We start from the raw sequence: 16013 nt of genomic DNA on the forward strand, positions 1-16013 counted from the left end.
TGGGATATGCACGTCTTTCCTTTACTAAATAATGCCAAATTGTTTCCCAAGGCAGTTACCCCAGCTTGCACTCCCATCGGCACTGTGTAAGGGTGTCGTTTGCTCCTCGTCCTCACCAACAGTTAATGTGCTAAGACCTCTAACTTTTGAAATGTTATCTCATGTTGGTTTTGATTTTCTTTTATCTATTTACCACTAGTGAGGATGAGAGTCTTTTCATTGATTTGTTGGTGATTTGGGTTTATTCTTCTGTAGGTTGCCTTTCCAGTACTTGGTCCATTTTTTCTAGTTTAATTTTTTTGTTTTTTTTCTTATTGACTTCTAGACCTTTTTAAAATCTAATCCTTTGTCAGATATACTTGCAAGTATTTTCTCGTTGATTGTAGCTCATAGTTTCACTCTCACTATGATGCCTTTTAATGAACAAGTAACTTAATTTTAATGTGGTCATGTTTGTCAGTCTTTTCCTTTATGGTTTGTGAACGTGTGTTTAAGAGATTTCCCTCTACCATCAAGTTGTAAAGAACATTCTTCTACACTGTCTTCCAACAGTTTATAGTTTTGCCTTTCACATTTGTCTTTAAGCCACCTCGAAATTAGTTTTATGTAGAGTCTGAGGTAGGAATCCAATTTAATTTTTAAAAAAATACAGATGGTTGGTTATCTCAACAGTGTATATTAAGGAGTTCATTCCTTCCCGACAGAGCTGCAGTGCCAACCTGGCAAGTGTGTCAGTCACTGTAAGGAAACTGCTCTGGCTCTGCTTCTCTTTGTTCTATGTTTGCTTTCTCTTTCATTAATTTCCGGTTTTGTATTTATTCTTCTCTCTTGATTTCTTTTTGGGAAGCTCTTCTGTTCTAACTTCTTAAGTTGTATGTGGAGTTCATTAATATTACCTTTTTTTCCTAAAATAAACTATTAAGTCTATAAATTTCCTTTATCAAAATAAATTTAGCTGTGTTCCACAAGTGTTCATTCTTTCTTTCTCTCTTTTTTTCCTTTATTTTTAAAACTTACATTGTCATTTCTTCTTTGATTCATTAGTTGTTTAGAAGCATCTTTCATAAGTTTTTGGTATTGGTTTCTAACTTAATTGTATTATGGACAAAGAATATAACCTATATGGTACCAATCAATAATAGATTTTTTTGGTTTGAACAGTTGAGTGCCATTTACTGAGGTAGATAAATTTGGAGGTGGGGAGGAGAATCAAGAACACCGTTGTGGAGGTATTAAGTTTGTGATGCTTTGGAGAATCCTACTGCAGAGCTCAAGAAGGCAGTTAGACTAGATAGATATATTAATTTTTAGCGATGTAAGGCATATTTAATATTCTTGAATAAATTTCTCTAATTAAGAATGATTTTTTATAGTTGCTGAAGACCCTGCAAAATCGCTTACAGAGATATCTCCAGACTTTGGCCATGCGTCACCACCACTGCAGCCTCCTTCCATGAACTCGTTATCCAGTGAAAACAGATTTCACTCTTTACCGTTCAGTCTGACGAAGATGCCCAACACGAATGGAAGTATTGGCCACAGTCCGCTGTCTCTGTCAGTTCAGTCTGTGATGGGAGAGCTAAACAATGCACCTGTCCAGGAGAGTCCCCCACTGGCCGTGTCTTCTGGGAACTCACATGGTCTGGAAGTGGGCTCACTGGCTGAAGTTAAAGAGAACCCTCCTTTCTATGGGGTCATCCGTTGGATTGGTCAGCCACCAGGACTCAATGAAGTACTAGCTGGGCTGGAACTGGTAATTTCATTTGACCGAAAACTTGCAATTCTCTCTCTGGGTTTTGTGCAGGTTTTTCCCTACTATATGCTTTTGGGCAAAGTGTTATATTTGTCAAAAAAGCCATCACTGGAGAAAAAATTTATTATCATGTTGCCCAGCTTCCTTTGCCACCCATTAAACATCTCACCCACTTGTTCTAATGTTAGTCGATCTTTGTTCAAGGAGTGAAAGTAGATTTTTAGGCTAAATGTTTGGGCTCATTATATTAAACAGAATACTGGAAGAAAACAAATCTGTTATCAGCTTTTCTTTTTCTTTCTCAGCCTCTCTCCCTCAGCCTGTTCCAATATTCATATGGGCTTTAAGATCAATCGCCATTTTTAGAGATCTTTTGAGATCTTTGGTATGGGGAAAGATTTTCGCTTTGGAGATTAGGAAAGCATGTTGTCTGGCATTCCATAATCAGGAAAGGAGAATTTGAGTACATTTAGCTTTTATTTAAATGTAGCTCTTGGTTTTGTTTTATTTGTTTGCATGCTAGTGAATGTTGTTTTTCCCTTTGGGTTGTTAACATAAATAGCCTCCCCCCCCCCCCCGCCCCTAGTTTTGAAACTCGTGGAAATGGTGCAGAGAGTTAGTTAAAGGGAACGTTTAAGTGTGCATCCTGAGAGGAAGCACAGTGAGGACTTCATGCTGGAGAAGCAAATTAATTCGTAAATCGTTAGCTGTGGGCTGCAGCACCGATCAGTCAGCTCATTTTCCAGATGGAGTTCTCAGGACAGGCGAATTCTGAGAAAGGGTGAACTGGGAACAAATCTTAGAAACCTTAGTTCTTTGTGTACCGTCTTTGCAGTGTGCAGAATAATGCTTATGGAAGCATTTTGTTTTCAGGAAGACGAATGTGCAGGCTGTACAGACGGGACCTTCCGGGGCACTCGGTACTTCACCTGTGCCCTGAAGAAGGCGCTGTTCGTTAAACTGAAGAGCTGCAGGCCCGACTCTCGCTTCGCGTCCCTGCAGCCGGTTTCCAATCAGATCGAACGCTGTAATTCGCTAGGTATTTGGGTGCTTCTCATTTCTTTAGCAGTCTGGCATGACTCTAATTCTCGTCTCATGCCATTTTACAGCAGATGGCAGTGACGCAGTTTAAATATGTTTCCTGCCAATGTTCATCAAGCTTTTAAATTAGTAAAAATTGTTATTTGGTGTATAACAAAGTTACACTTACCCTAAGAGGAGACATTTTAAAAAAGTATTAGGAGAATGTGTTCGAGACTTAAAAAGTGAAAAATACTGGGATTTATTCTTCTCTTCCTGTTGATACGGACATTTAATATTCAGCAGCATGGGAAGCAGAAGTTGAAATTTGGCCTTCGCTTGGCACTGACCCCCCCTCAGTGTGTTGCTCAAGTACGTCAGTGAGCGTGTCTTCTCCAGGAGGCAGGACTCTTATAGGTGGCTTTACTGCGATTGATGAGGGACAGCTCTCCCCATCACGGGTAGTAGGTGGCAGTTTCCTGATGCTGTCCCTTTCTGGTTGTGATTAATGATGGTGAAGCAGCCTGAGGGTTAAGCAGGTATGCATAGGAAAGCCATCTTTAAGGAAAACATTTTTCATTACAGTTGAAATAGTACTTTAGAATTTTTTGTTTTCTTTTCCAACTTGAAAGTGAAACATCTTCAGACAAATGATAGAGTATTTGGGGAACAAAATATTTTACTTGGCAGATGCTTTTTACACATTACTTAATACTCTAAAATGTTTTTTAAATTGTGGAGGAGGTGAGGTTGAAAATGAACAGTAGCATTTTTTACAAGCCAAGCTGAATAACAATTAACCAAAACCTACTTTTAACTTAGTTCTAAGTTGAGAAACAAATTTTGCATCAAAATACAAAAATACACTTTGAAAATGCAGAAATATATATGGGAATACATACTGTAGTAGTTGGAAAGAATTCTTTTCGTTTTCATTTTTATCTTTTCAGCATTTGGCGGCTACTTAAGTGAAGTAGTAGAAGAAAATACTCCACCAAAGATGGAAAAAGAGGGTTTAGAGATAATGATCGGAAAGAAGAAAGGTATCCAGGGGCATTACAATTCTTGTTACTTAGACTCGACCTTATTCTGGTGAGTTTAAAACGAATGCAGTAGGTATAGCTAGTGCCATGGGGCAGGGACACCTGTGTGTGTGTGTGTGTGTGTGTGTGAGAGAGAGAGAGAAAGCAACTGCTGACTACCTCCGAATAGAGAAACTGAGTGGCTGGGGATTGTCTGGGAAGGAAAGCGATTTGCATTTCATTATATACTCCTTGGAACGTATTGAATGTTGTCTCATGTGCCTATATCCAAAAATTTAATATAGAAAAGTAGTGAATGACGAGTGAGAGGTGAGTGACAGCATTACAAGTGAAACAGATATTCGGAGGGTATCTGGGAAATCATATAACAGAAGAGAATAAGTACAGTATCTTCGTGGACATATCAAATAACATGATTTGCAATAAGCCCTCGGTTGGTGTGTGTTTGTTTTACTGGATAGAGGCAATCATAGAATTACTTTATTTTAAAGAATTATTTCAGTGGAAGCACAGTTGCTCTCGTATATATAATTTATTCCAAAGTGGAACAACTTAACCTGGCAAGAAGTTTTACACTCTGAAGTTTGAACCAAGTACATTGCCAGTTAAAATGAGTGTAACCTGCCAGCTCTGTACAGCCATGTCATAAGAATGAGGAAGTTAATGGGATGTTAAAATTTTAAAAGTAGGGAGAAGAAAAAATTGGTGAGCCTTTTTTTTTTTTTTGGCAGAATATACTTTCAGTCTCTCAGATGTGTTGCTAAAAACAAGCCTTACGAAATTGATGTCATATTCTTTAGAGTTCCTGATAAAAATCTCTATTAGCCAAGTTTTCTTTTTCTTTAATACCAGAAAGTTACCACTAGTAGTCACTCACAAGTGATTTTGGCATTTAAAGAAATCGAGGTCTCCGCAAAGGGGCATGGGGAGAGAGAAGTACACACCTCGAGTGGTCCTGGCTTGGGTGTATGTTTGCCTTGGGAGGTGTTCCCAAACGTCCTCCTCGGCTGTCTGTGGTAGTTTGACTCAGATTTGTAGGCCCTCTTTCAACTTTTGCGCAGAAGTTTTCTTGTATACTCTACGCAGGTTTTTATCCTGTGGCTTGCCTTGTCGATATTAGTATTCTCCTTGACCTGGAAGGACCTCTAGGCCCTGATGATTGAACTCTAGGAACCTTAATAGGGGTCTTGGGTACCTGTGTTAATGAAAATCACTAATTTGTATGTTATTTTTCTCCAGACTTTGCATTTTTTCTCTTCACATTCTTTTTAGTATTTGTTTCTCAAAAAAATATGTTTGTAACATGAGGAAAAATATCCTATTTTGCAGCTTGTTTGCTTTTAGTTCTGTTCTGGACACTGTGTTACTTAGACCCAAAGAAAAGAATGATGTAGAATATTACAGTGAAACTCAAGAGCTGCTGAGGACAGAAATTGTCAACCCTCTGAGAATGTAAGTGGAAGATACATAGTTACCCTGCCTTTGGATGTTGTCCTATTTGCTTTTTTTTGGTACAGTAATAATTGATATCTTGCTTTCATTTAGTAAGAAATGGGTAAAAATTAGTTCTCTTGATTAAGTATTAACAATTTTTTTAGCCTTTTGGTCTTTGTACTGTCTTAGCTTATTTAATTTATTAAATCTGGCCAAGGTGTAGCACATAGTGCATGCCATGAAATGATTACAACATTTGGTAGACGTATACTACCATTTAGCAATTGCAATAGGTTTAGGAAAGCTGATGTGAGGTACTTGGGATTCTTATCTTCTGAAATAGTTTATTCCAATAGCACCCCTAACAGTCATCATGTTTATTAGTCCAGTTGGTACAGGCTGGCTTCTTAAACGGAATTTTTTCAGAAAGAAAAGGAGCAAGGGGAGTTTTATTTATAGAATAGCTAGTATTTAATCCTTTTGTGTTAGAAACAGATGAGATGTATTTTATTAACATATTTTTTGGTTAAAGGAATATATTTAGGCCTCCCTCCACCTTCCTTACACAGGTGATGTTTTGGTCATTTCCTAGTTTAAGAATTATAAATATCTTTCTTTGGCCACAGGAGGCAATTTGTAATGGTATAATCACAAGGGACAAGACAGCTAGTAAAGATTTTTGATAAGTGATAGTAGTTATGGTATGATAATGTCACACTATAAAATTTAAGTTCTGAAGAGTTAGGGCGATAGACCATAAAACAAATCTGTTCATTCAGGAATACAGAGAAAAAATTACATAATTTAAAGTCCATATTCAGATGAATTTAAATTTTGTGACATACTTTTCTCATTTAACAATTAAAATTTAAAAATAGTTTGATATAAGATTTTGACCAAAAAATGCAGAATACTTGAACTGTAGCGGGCCTTCAGAATGACCTAATATAACATGACCTGGAAAGTAAATTTTAAGGGAATAAACTTTCCCACTTCTATCTTTTATTTTCCTTAAATTCTGAAAATGATGAAAACGACTGTAGTTTTTACCCTTTAAGATAATTATGAGTCTTGATTTTTACTTCAACTATTTTGTCTTATGCAAATTTTTAAACTTATTGTCTATTTCCCCCCAAATAATTGATGTTAGAACAAGACAAATCAAATCCAAAACTCTCAGACGTGTTGCCACTTCCTTCTTTGTCTCCCAAATACCATAAGTCTGTTAATGAACATTATTTGGATACTATTGTCCAACTGTGTTGGACAGTACTGTGTCCTGTATTCAGACAAAAATGAGAGAAAGTATCATAATTATGATTGGTTTGATTGCATATTTTAGATTTTCAGTTTCTTAGCAATGCTTTTTCCGTTCCTCTTGGTGGCTGTTTTATCCTTTAGAATTAAAAAGACTCTGTCAAAATTGTATATTCTCTTTATAAAGTAAATGCTTTAATTTCTTAAGCAAATAATATTAAAAAACCAGTCATCATAAATTTAAAATATTTTTTCTTGTATTAATATGTGACAGTTATTTTTATGGTATAATAATGTGTCTGGGATAATTCTGATTTTAGATTTTTAATTTTTCAAACCTCAAGAAGAAACCTATAATTGTATTTTTCAAAATAATTGTCTAGCCTATTGATTTATGACATGTTGGAGTTATAGAAGAAATGTGTGATTATAGAAATATGTTATATTAATTAAATATATGTGCCAGTATTAATTAATTAATAGTTTTTTACTAACGTAGATATGGATATGTGTGTGCAACAAAGATTATGAAATTGAGGAAAATACTTGAAAAAGTTGAGGCTGCATCAGGATTTACCTCTGAAGAAAAAGGTGACTGTCTTAATTTATAGGATATGCTTAAAAATAACTTGAAAGCATATGCTAAATTACTGGCTGAAATGTGTGTCTGTGTAGTTTTAGGGGTTTTATTTTAAATTAGAAATTTCTTTCTATATGACGTACAATTTTCTCCCCTTTCTGTAAATGTTTTCTCTCTTCTAAAAGTGATGATGTGGAATAATAAATTCCTTTAAAAAGCTGGCTGGTTCCTGTATATTGGATGAATACGTAAGGGGTTCTTTCCTGTCCGTCCGGCAGTGATATTCAGAATTGTTTCCGTTTCCGGGGTGAAGGGTGGCATTGAGTCATCTGCATCTTCCCACTTAGCTTCCCTTGCTGTAAAGGGAGTCACAAAAGAGCTGGCTTACCTTTCAGAGGCAGCGTTTTATCTAGTCATTGCTGATGGGTTATTTACTCAGAGAGTCAACTCCTGACTTTGGATGTGTTAGCAGCATAGTGCATCTAGCTATAATGTTTAGAGACTTGATAATTATTTAAATAGCAGGAAAAAAACAAGGTCATACTTCAGGTTTTATTCCACTTATCTTAAACCTCTCAAGAATTTAAAATTATTTCACTATATGTGAATTATTATACCCTTTCAAATGCAATGTTATAACAAAATTGGAACATAATACTTTATCATAACTTTTAAATATCATTTGTATTTTCATTAGGAAAACTTGAGAGCTATGATTTTAATTGAAATAATATTGATCATGAAATTGAATTCAGTATAAGAATATGACTGTTATAAATAAAAAATGAAGGATTTGAAAATTTTATCTGTGGCTTTATGATTTTCTGTTTTTTCCTAGATCCTGAAGAATTCTTGAATATCCTGTTTCATCATATTTTAAGGGTAGAACCATTGTTAAAAATAAGGTAACTTTTAAATTGTTACAGAAGTCTTGGAAAAATAGTCATTATCTCCACATCCATCATTCAGTAGAAACGATCTCCTTAGTGATTACTTAATATCGTATTTGCTTAGGGATCTTAATACGTTAGGTTCCTACACTGCAAATTAATTTAATTTGTTAAACTAAATTGGATTTGTTCTTCTTAGTATCATACTTAACTTGAAAAACGAATCCAATGTAAACTTGTGCTTTTAATTTTAACCATAGTAATGACTGCTATTGCAAATCGTTTTATTGTAAAACTTTATTTAAATTTTTAATTTAAATTCATGAACCCTTTAAGAGAATCTTATTCTAACCTAATCAAACACCGTGACAACACTAATTTTGACTACCTAGCACTCAAAGAATTAATTACCTTAATTAACTCCCGTGTTCCCAGTTTTGTAACTTGGTCTTTTCTCCTCCCTGAGGCTGAATGAAAGCCTTGAGTCTAATGCAGTAAAGTTCTTGGTGAGATGTTTTAATGGGTGAACTTTCCAGCTAGTTTAATTTTCACAGTTTAAATGCTGCGAAGGTTTCTAGGTTTGCATTTCAGTCTGGGTTTCTCTCTTGGGAATCTTGCTAATATGCTATTTACTTCCCTAAAAGCTAACCACAGACAAGTGCTCTTACTCATCTCTGTTTTAAGTGATGTCCTTTGATGCCAGTGTCGAATTGGTGGATGAGAAGAAGGAGCGGTAGATAATACCACCATTATAATTTGATATTGTTTTGGAAGTTTTAATGAGTGAAATATGACATGATATGTAAACATCAAGAATAGATATTTATTATCTATTCAAAGATGGTAATAGCCATATGTATACCTAGAAAGTCCTAGAAAATTGTTTTGAAATTGCTACAATTAAAAGAATTTTTAATTTGGCCATATAGAAATTAACCATAGAAATTAATATCATTTCTGTATATCTTCTACCAAATATAGAAAAGGGATAATTTTATACTTCATGAAAGTATAAAATGTCAAGAGGTCAATTTAATAAAATTTAAAAAACTTGTTGAGAGCTAAAAATGATTTGATTAATTAGTGAGAAAGATTGTGTTCCAGGTAGGAATATTAAATAACTTAAATATATTAATTTTTTACATAATTTGCACATAAGCAAGATCTTAACCTTTTTTTGGAATTCAGTAAAGTGATTTTAAAGTTCTCTACAAGATGAAATAGGTGAAAATATTGAAGTTTTTAAAAAGAGTTCTATTATAAGCTATAAAGGCAAAGCAGTAGACATTAAAACAGTGTGATACTGGCATAAAATTAGAAATATGCATCAATAGAACTGAATAGAAAGCTCAGAAATAGAATTGACTGTATGTGGTATTTCAGGGTAAGTCAGCCTTCAAACACAAATGGGGACAGAAAGATATATGTTTAATACTTGATGTAGGGAATCTAGTAGTCAATTTGGAGAAAAAAGGCCTTTTGGTTTTCATTTTGAAGAGATAAATTCCAGATGATTAAAACAGTTGTCATTCTTTTTTTTCCAAGCCCACCACACCATAGGGATGTAATCCACCCCCAGTAGTAACATAGGATGAGTACTGCAGTGGTTCCCACAGAGGTGGGGACGGCTCAGACACATCTGGGAACACGTCTCAGTGTCTGGAGGTCTTGTCGAGTTTGGAGGAGGCCCTGGGAAGTTCTGGCACCCCCTGAGAGGTGCACTGCCTCCCCTCCCCCTTCAGCAGCCTCTTCATACTGAGAATCACTGGCTTCAAGATTATAAAAAGACACTTTGAAAGTTAGCCTTTTGTGTGTGTGTCATTCTTCCCCTCCACAGACCTTTCTTTTTGACTGAGGGAGAGTCAGCTGATGCAACAAGTAGGAACATGAGTACCTGAAAAATCTGAAATAGGAAAACGGTCTAAAAGAGACTATAAAATATTCTTAAATGATTGAAGAGACAAAAGGACTTAGATGCCTATGGAGGATAAATGCAGATTGGGTAACAAAGAAAATCAAATAAACAAAAATAGAATTCCCAGAAATAGAATAAAAAATATATCTCCATATGTATAATATATGGATGGGAGGGTACAGGTACCTCACTGGATGCAGTATGCACAACTGACGAGAGAATTGCTCATTTGGAAGACAGGTCTAAAGAAAGTACCTAGAATTTAGCCCAAAGGAATAAAGAATTGGAATATAAGGGAGGATAAGAGACATGGAAGGTAGATTCTAATTATAGTTTTGGAAGGAGACATTAAAGAGAGTAGGGAAAAAAGCAATATTTTGAGAGAGAATAGCTGATATTTTTCAGAATTTTTGACAGACTTAAATTCTAAGAATAAAGATGCACACAATTCCTGAGCAGGAGGAACCAGGACTGAATTACCACTCAGAGACTTATTACAAGATATACTTTAGTAAGACAGAACTGAATTTAGAATAAAGGAGTTATATGCAAGAAACAAGGGAAAATCAAGATATTGGTAAATGTGGGTAAATTAAGCCTTCATATTTAAAAAACAGTAACAATGGAGGTAATAGTAATAATAATGACTAATCATGTGTGAAGTGTGAAAGATAAGATGAAACTGAAGTCATAGTCACTAACGAGAGGGTAGTGAACAGAGGCAAAGCGTTCCACGAACAATGATGGGATAAAATCTGCAATCGAGGAGCACAGGCATGGGGCAATCTTCAAACTGTGCTACTGAGGACCTCTCCTTGTAGAACACAGATGTGTTATATTCCATAGTGCTAGATAACCCAGAATCTGTAGCGAATTTTAGTGGCCGCCCATTATGGTCTGTGTTATAAAAGTAGATAGACCAATATTGTACAAATACATGAGTGTTTTTATCTTTTCTGTAGATGTTTGTTTTTTCCTAAAGTAATGCAACATTTGTACCCTTCTCTTAGATTTTCTTAGTGGCAAATGGCAATCTAAATTGTACAGTTTTGGACAACAGCACCAACTTTGTTGAGATTCTTGTATATGTGTGTCTTAGTGAGCAGCTAACTCCTCTAGGGTTTTAGCCTTCGGAAGCTTTAGTGATGGGGTTTGAGTGGTGGTTGTCCCCCCAGCCTCCCAGTTCTTCTGCCGCAGTATCACAAAGCCATTTGTCTCACATCCTCACTTCTGGCTCTCAGTGTGCGCCACTGGGTGCTCCCTTCAATCACCATCCCCTCCTCCGTCACCCTTATTATTTCTAATCATTGCAAGTATTGACCTCTACTACTTTCTGCTTTCTTAGTTTCTTTTTTTTTTTTTTCGGTGTTACCTACTAATTTTTTTCATGCTTTTGGCTTTCATAGAAAAATGCTGGCCTTATATAGTATCAACAACCAATTAAAATATTGATGTGGGATAACCTTCAGGTTTCTTCTTTATAATTTGTTTTTATTTGTTGTGGGTTCTCAAGAATGTTCTACTTTATCACCAGACAAGTTTTGTTTATTTAAGGGTATAAGTTGCTTTGGGAAGCTGAGGGTTTCTGAAGGTTGGACTCTGAGTAGCTGAGGTTTTATTATGAAAACTAAAATGTCTTGAAATCTAGCTATAAATAGTCTGATTCTATACCCAAAAATTCTGCTAAAAGGGTAAATAGTAAACTTAAAGATCACTAATCCTTTTGGTAGAGTTAGTCTTAAAAATAATGGCATTCTATAGTTAAATATTTAGATGGGAAAATGTTCAATAACACCGTGATTGGCATAAGTAGGCGCTCACTTGGTCTTTGTGGAATAAACGAGTGGCCATCTAAAGAGGCAGCCTTCATGGAAAGACTCGTAAGTGGTTGTTAGGACCCACTCTGCCTTGAGATGCTGGGAAGTGATTCTTCTTCCCGAGATCTGAGGGCCTTCATTTAGAACTGAAAAGTTTGGCGTGAAGGTCTCTAAGGGCCTGTCCACTCAGGCATAGAAGAATTTATTGTCCCATTTCAAGCATTACGTGCAGTTTGCTGCTCTCTAGATTTGGACAGTTAAGTTGAACCAAGTGATTTTAACTTCTGGTTATTACTGTTCACACAGTGCTTCCTGATTGTGGGTGTTACTCCATTATTTTTTTTGCTGATCACTAAGGGAACTTTTCAGTATGAAAACTAAAATAAGAAATCATTTTTAAGGTCTTATGCGCAAGTATGTTTAGTTATTGAATCTAAATTATTTTCTTTCTCCTGTTGCTCTGACTATCCAAAGTTGCACCATCAACTTCATAGCTTTTCTGTTCTCAAATACTGCTGGTACAACTTCATGTTTTGATTTAAGCATTTCATAAATAAATTATATGTGTTTTTTCCTGCATATTTTTAGATCAGCAGGTCAAAAAGTACAAGATTGTTACTTCTATCAAATTTTTATGGAAAAAAATGAGAAAGTTGGAGTTCCTACAATTCAGCAGTTGTTAGAATGGTCTTTTATCAACAGTAACCTGAAATTTGCAGAGGTTAGTGATAATTATATTTTTTATGAAAGTCCTTAGTATTCTTAAGACTGCTCTTAAGATAACTATTAAGACTACTCAGTAACTGTTAATTTTATTGCACTGAGAACAGTTAGAAACAAACTGTTAGCAAAACACAAATTTAAAAAATAGAGTGTTTTAGCTGTGTCCTTAGAGAAAGTGACTTAGAATTAAGCTTGAATCTTTTGGATTTTTGATGCCAAAGAAAATAGCAAGCTGGTTGGTATCTTGAAAATTTTAAATTAGTATTCAAAGCAAAAGGAAAGGATTTTTCTTTTACTGTTTACTGAGTGTCTTCATGATCTTAGTAGTACATGCCTGTGGTTTGTTTTTATTGTATTCATTTTTGAAGGAATGTTGTAGTAAAACCCTAAGAGCCACAGTTATTTATTTACTGAAATTTCAGGAATAGTGTTGTTCACACTATTGACAGTTTCTTTCTCATACTTGCACACACAGTTTTTTCAAAACCTTTGTTAAATATAAGCCCAAAGTAGACTGTCACTCTGGATCGCCGTCGTCTCATTAGAGGCCCACAGCTGTGGACCTGCTGTGCCTCTGGGTGTTTGTGTGTCCATGGGTTTGGAATGTTTGAAGACTGGTGGGTTTTGGAGCCCGGCCTCCACACTTCACGTTCACGTGTGGGTCCTGTCGTGCAGGCCATCGAGGTTGTGGTGAAACCACTGCTTGGTCTGACAGCCACACCTGTTTCAGTTTTATTGGGAAAAATTTTTTCAGCACATTGTTTCTAAAAATATATATATTTTTTTTAGGCACCATCATGTCTGATTATTCAGATGCCTCGATTTGGAAAAGACTTTAAACTATTTAAAAAAATTTTTCCTTCTCTGGAATTAAATATAACGGATTTACTTGAAGATAGTAAGTATAAGATTTTTTAGTTTGTTTTGTTTGTTTTTCCAAAATAGTCTGTCAGGTCATTCTCATTAATTGTCAGAGTCCAACAGGATCCAAGTCTTCTAAAAGGCAATTCAGTAACTGAGGAGCCTGGAAATATTAAGCTAATACTTTCAGTTCTAGGAATTTATTCTGAGAAAATAATCAGACATGCAAATAAATATTTGGTATGTAAATATGTTTATTGTTACATGACTAAGAAATTAGAAACAATCTATGTATTAAAAGAAGAGAGTAGTTAAATGAATTATGACGTAGTTGTACAACAAAACTGCTGCCATTAAAGCTCATGTTTTTGAAGACCAGTGTGTGTGGAAGCAGTCATGATGTAACATTGAGTGAAAAGGTATGTTGATGCTCTCTACACGAGGAGCTGCACACAATGTGGACACACACACACAGAGTTCTGTAAATATGCAGATATAAAATTATTGGAGAAAATTCACGATAGTATTGACAGTGGTTATCTCTTGCTAACTGAAAGTGTAGATGCTTTCAGTTTTCTTCTTTATACTTTCTTGTGTCTTGGAGTTTTCATCAATAGACATTATTTCATTGGGAGGAAATACTCTTGAGTCTATTATTTTACAAAATTGTCATTTGGTCAGAGAAAATGTCTTTAAAGATATCCTGAATCCAACATAAAGTTTATGGAGATGGGAAGGGGTAGACTTCTTTGAGTCCATGAACATTATCTTTTTTAAAGCTTGACTTTTCTCTTGAATGTTTTTAATGAAAGAATGGGTCTTTGAAAGCCCCTAACCACCCTCCGCTCCCACCGTTTAGCCCCCAGGCAGTGCCGCATCTGTGGAGGGCTCGCCATGTACGAGTGTAGAGAGTGCTACGATGATCCTGACATCTCTGCCGGAAAAATCAAGCAGTTTTGTAAAACCTGCAACACTCAAGTAAGTTTGACTTTGTTGGATGGTTGTTCTTTTAGTAAAAAGTCAATTATTTTTGGTTGAAAACAGATTTAAGATTTTGAAAGGCTGTCAAAATCATAATTAAGTTTAAAAAATTCGTAATTAAGTGATACTGTTTATGTGTCTTCTCTTCACTTAGACTTCTCTGAAGTACTTGGTATTTACAGGGATGTATTCAGCTAGACTGAGTGGAGGCGGTTCACTTGAAACATGGAGTTTGGCTCATTAATGGCATTCTCTTCATGTTCCATTTTAGGTCCACCTTCATCCCAAGAGACTGAATCACCAGTATAACCCGGTGTCACTTCCCAAAGATCTGCCCGACTGGGACTGGAGACACGGCTGCATCCCCTGCCAGAAGATGGAGTTATTTGCTGTCCTCTGCATAGAAACGAGCCACTATGTTGCGTTCGTGAAGTACGGGAAGGACGACTCTGCCTGGCTCTTCTTCGACAGCATGGCCGACCGGGATGGTATTTAGAAACCTTTCTTCTGCACGCCGCGCCCTTTGCGTTTGTTGTGGGACAGTTCGTAGCGGGGTGGCCTGTTCTGAGTCATCAAGTAGGTTGTGTGAAAAGCCCTTCAGGAATATCTTGGTGACACAGTCTTAAATCTAGAAGTGCAAACAGCCCTGCTACCAAACTGAGGAGTAATAGTGTTGTGGTATGTTGACATGCGTATGTATGGTCTTTGCTAAAAAAAAAATCCTAAAATTCATATTTTAGGGCTGAGCGGTTTTATTTTGGGCTTTAGCTTCTGTTCCTTTCAGGCTCCTCTCATTTTCTGTACAAGCCGTGGCGGCTGTTTACTGAGTGCTTACGTGCCAAGCTCTCTGGGAAGTACATTAAGTCGTTAGACCTAAACCCTTACGTGGGGAATTATTCCTGGTTTCCTGTTACTAAAGCTGAGGTTTCAGGTGCCTGAGGTCACGTAGCCTGTGTTTAGTTCAGTCTTCCGGACTTCAGTGCTCATGTTTTTATACTAAACCATGTTGTCTTCCAAACGATAAAGCTAAGAATAGAAGTAAATATCTTCTTTGGTAAAATAAACTATTCTGTGTGTAATCCTTCCTGAGATGGGGAATATATTGAAGCTTCTGGGGCATTTTCTAGGATGCTTAGACATTATTTAACACATACCTGATGAGTGCGTGTGAGGTGCGGGGGCTCTCCTAGGTCTCGGGAATGAAACGGTTGTCAAACAGCCCGCCCCTGCCTGTCCGGAGGTGCAGATGAGGACGAGCCCTGGGCAGGGGTGCAAGGTGTGACTTCACATTCCTGCATTCTTATGGCCCGGTTTTTCTTTCAGCCACTCTCTCAAGCTCCAGTCTCCTAAGGACACCCCCTTGTGGCAGCCTCTTGACCAGAGGCCCAAGCTCTTCACCAAGGGTTCTCAACATTTTCTTGGCTCCCAGACACTTGAGGGACACAGCACAGCCCCGTCTGTAGACGTGTCCCTACCTCACTGAGCATTTGCCTCAGACAGGGGGCCTCCAAAGCATAGGGGTTGCAGACGTTTGGGAAAGCTGTCAGGAGGCTACACCAGAACAGCCTTTCCTGGGCTCCTGAAAACCGCCCTGCACCATCTTCGTTCAGTCTAATGATACGTAAAACAAAACCTGCGCAAGTTGCACAGATACATTTTTAAAACTGAGGGAAGTGAAATAGTGTTCATTTCACTAGATGTGCTCTGAACTGGACAGTCTCATGGTGGGGTGTGTGGGG

General features: G+C 36.7%; 1 protein-coding gene across 9 annotated transcripts in view; it reads left to right on the forward strand.

The window, feature by feature from the left end:
* CYLD (CYLD lysine 63 deubiquitinase) overlaps positions 1–16013 on the forward strand; it is a 70393-nt gene that overhangs the window by 48895 nt on the left and 5485 nt on the right. For all 9 annotated transcript variants that reach the window (XM_070500752.1, XM_070500753.1, XM_014827977.3 and 6 more), the window contains 10 exons: positions 1374–1753; positions 2627–2792; positions 3724–3865; positions 5146–5268; positions 7007–7098; positions 7926–7992; positions 12298–12430; positions 13222–13330; positions 14153–14271; positions 14546–14762. In XM_070500752.1, coding sequence (XP_070356853.1) covers positions 1374–1753; positions 2627–2792; positions 3724–3865; positions 5146–5268; positions 7007–7098; positions 7926–7992; positions 12298–12430; positions 13222–13330; positions 14153–14271; positions 14546–14762 — 1548 coding nt within the window. The remainder of the gene's footprint in view (positions 1–1373; positions 1754–2626; positions 2793–3723; positions 3866–5145; positions 5269–7006; positions 7099–7925; positions 7993–12297; positions 12431–13221; positions 13331–14152; positions 14272–14545; positions 14763–16013) is intronic.

Source organism: Equus asinus, chromosome 28, assembly GCF_041296235.1.
Source record: "Equus asinus isolate D_3611 breed Donkey chromosome 28, EquAss-T2T_v2, whole genome shotgun sequence".
Taxonomy (NCBI): Eukaryota; Metazoa; Chordata; class Mammalia; order Perissodactyla; family Equidae; genus Equus; species Equus asinus.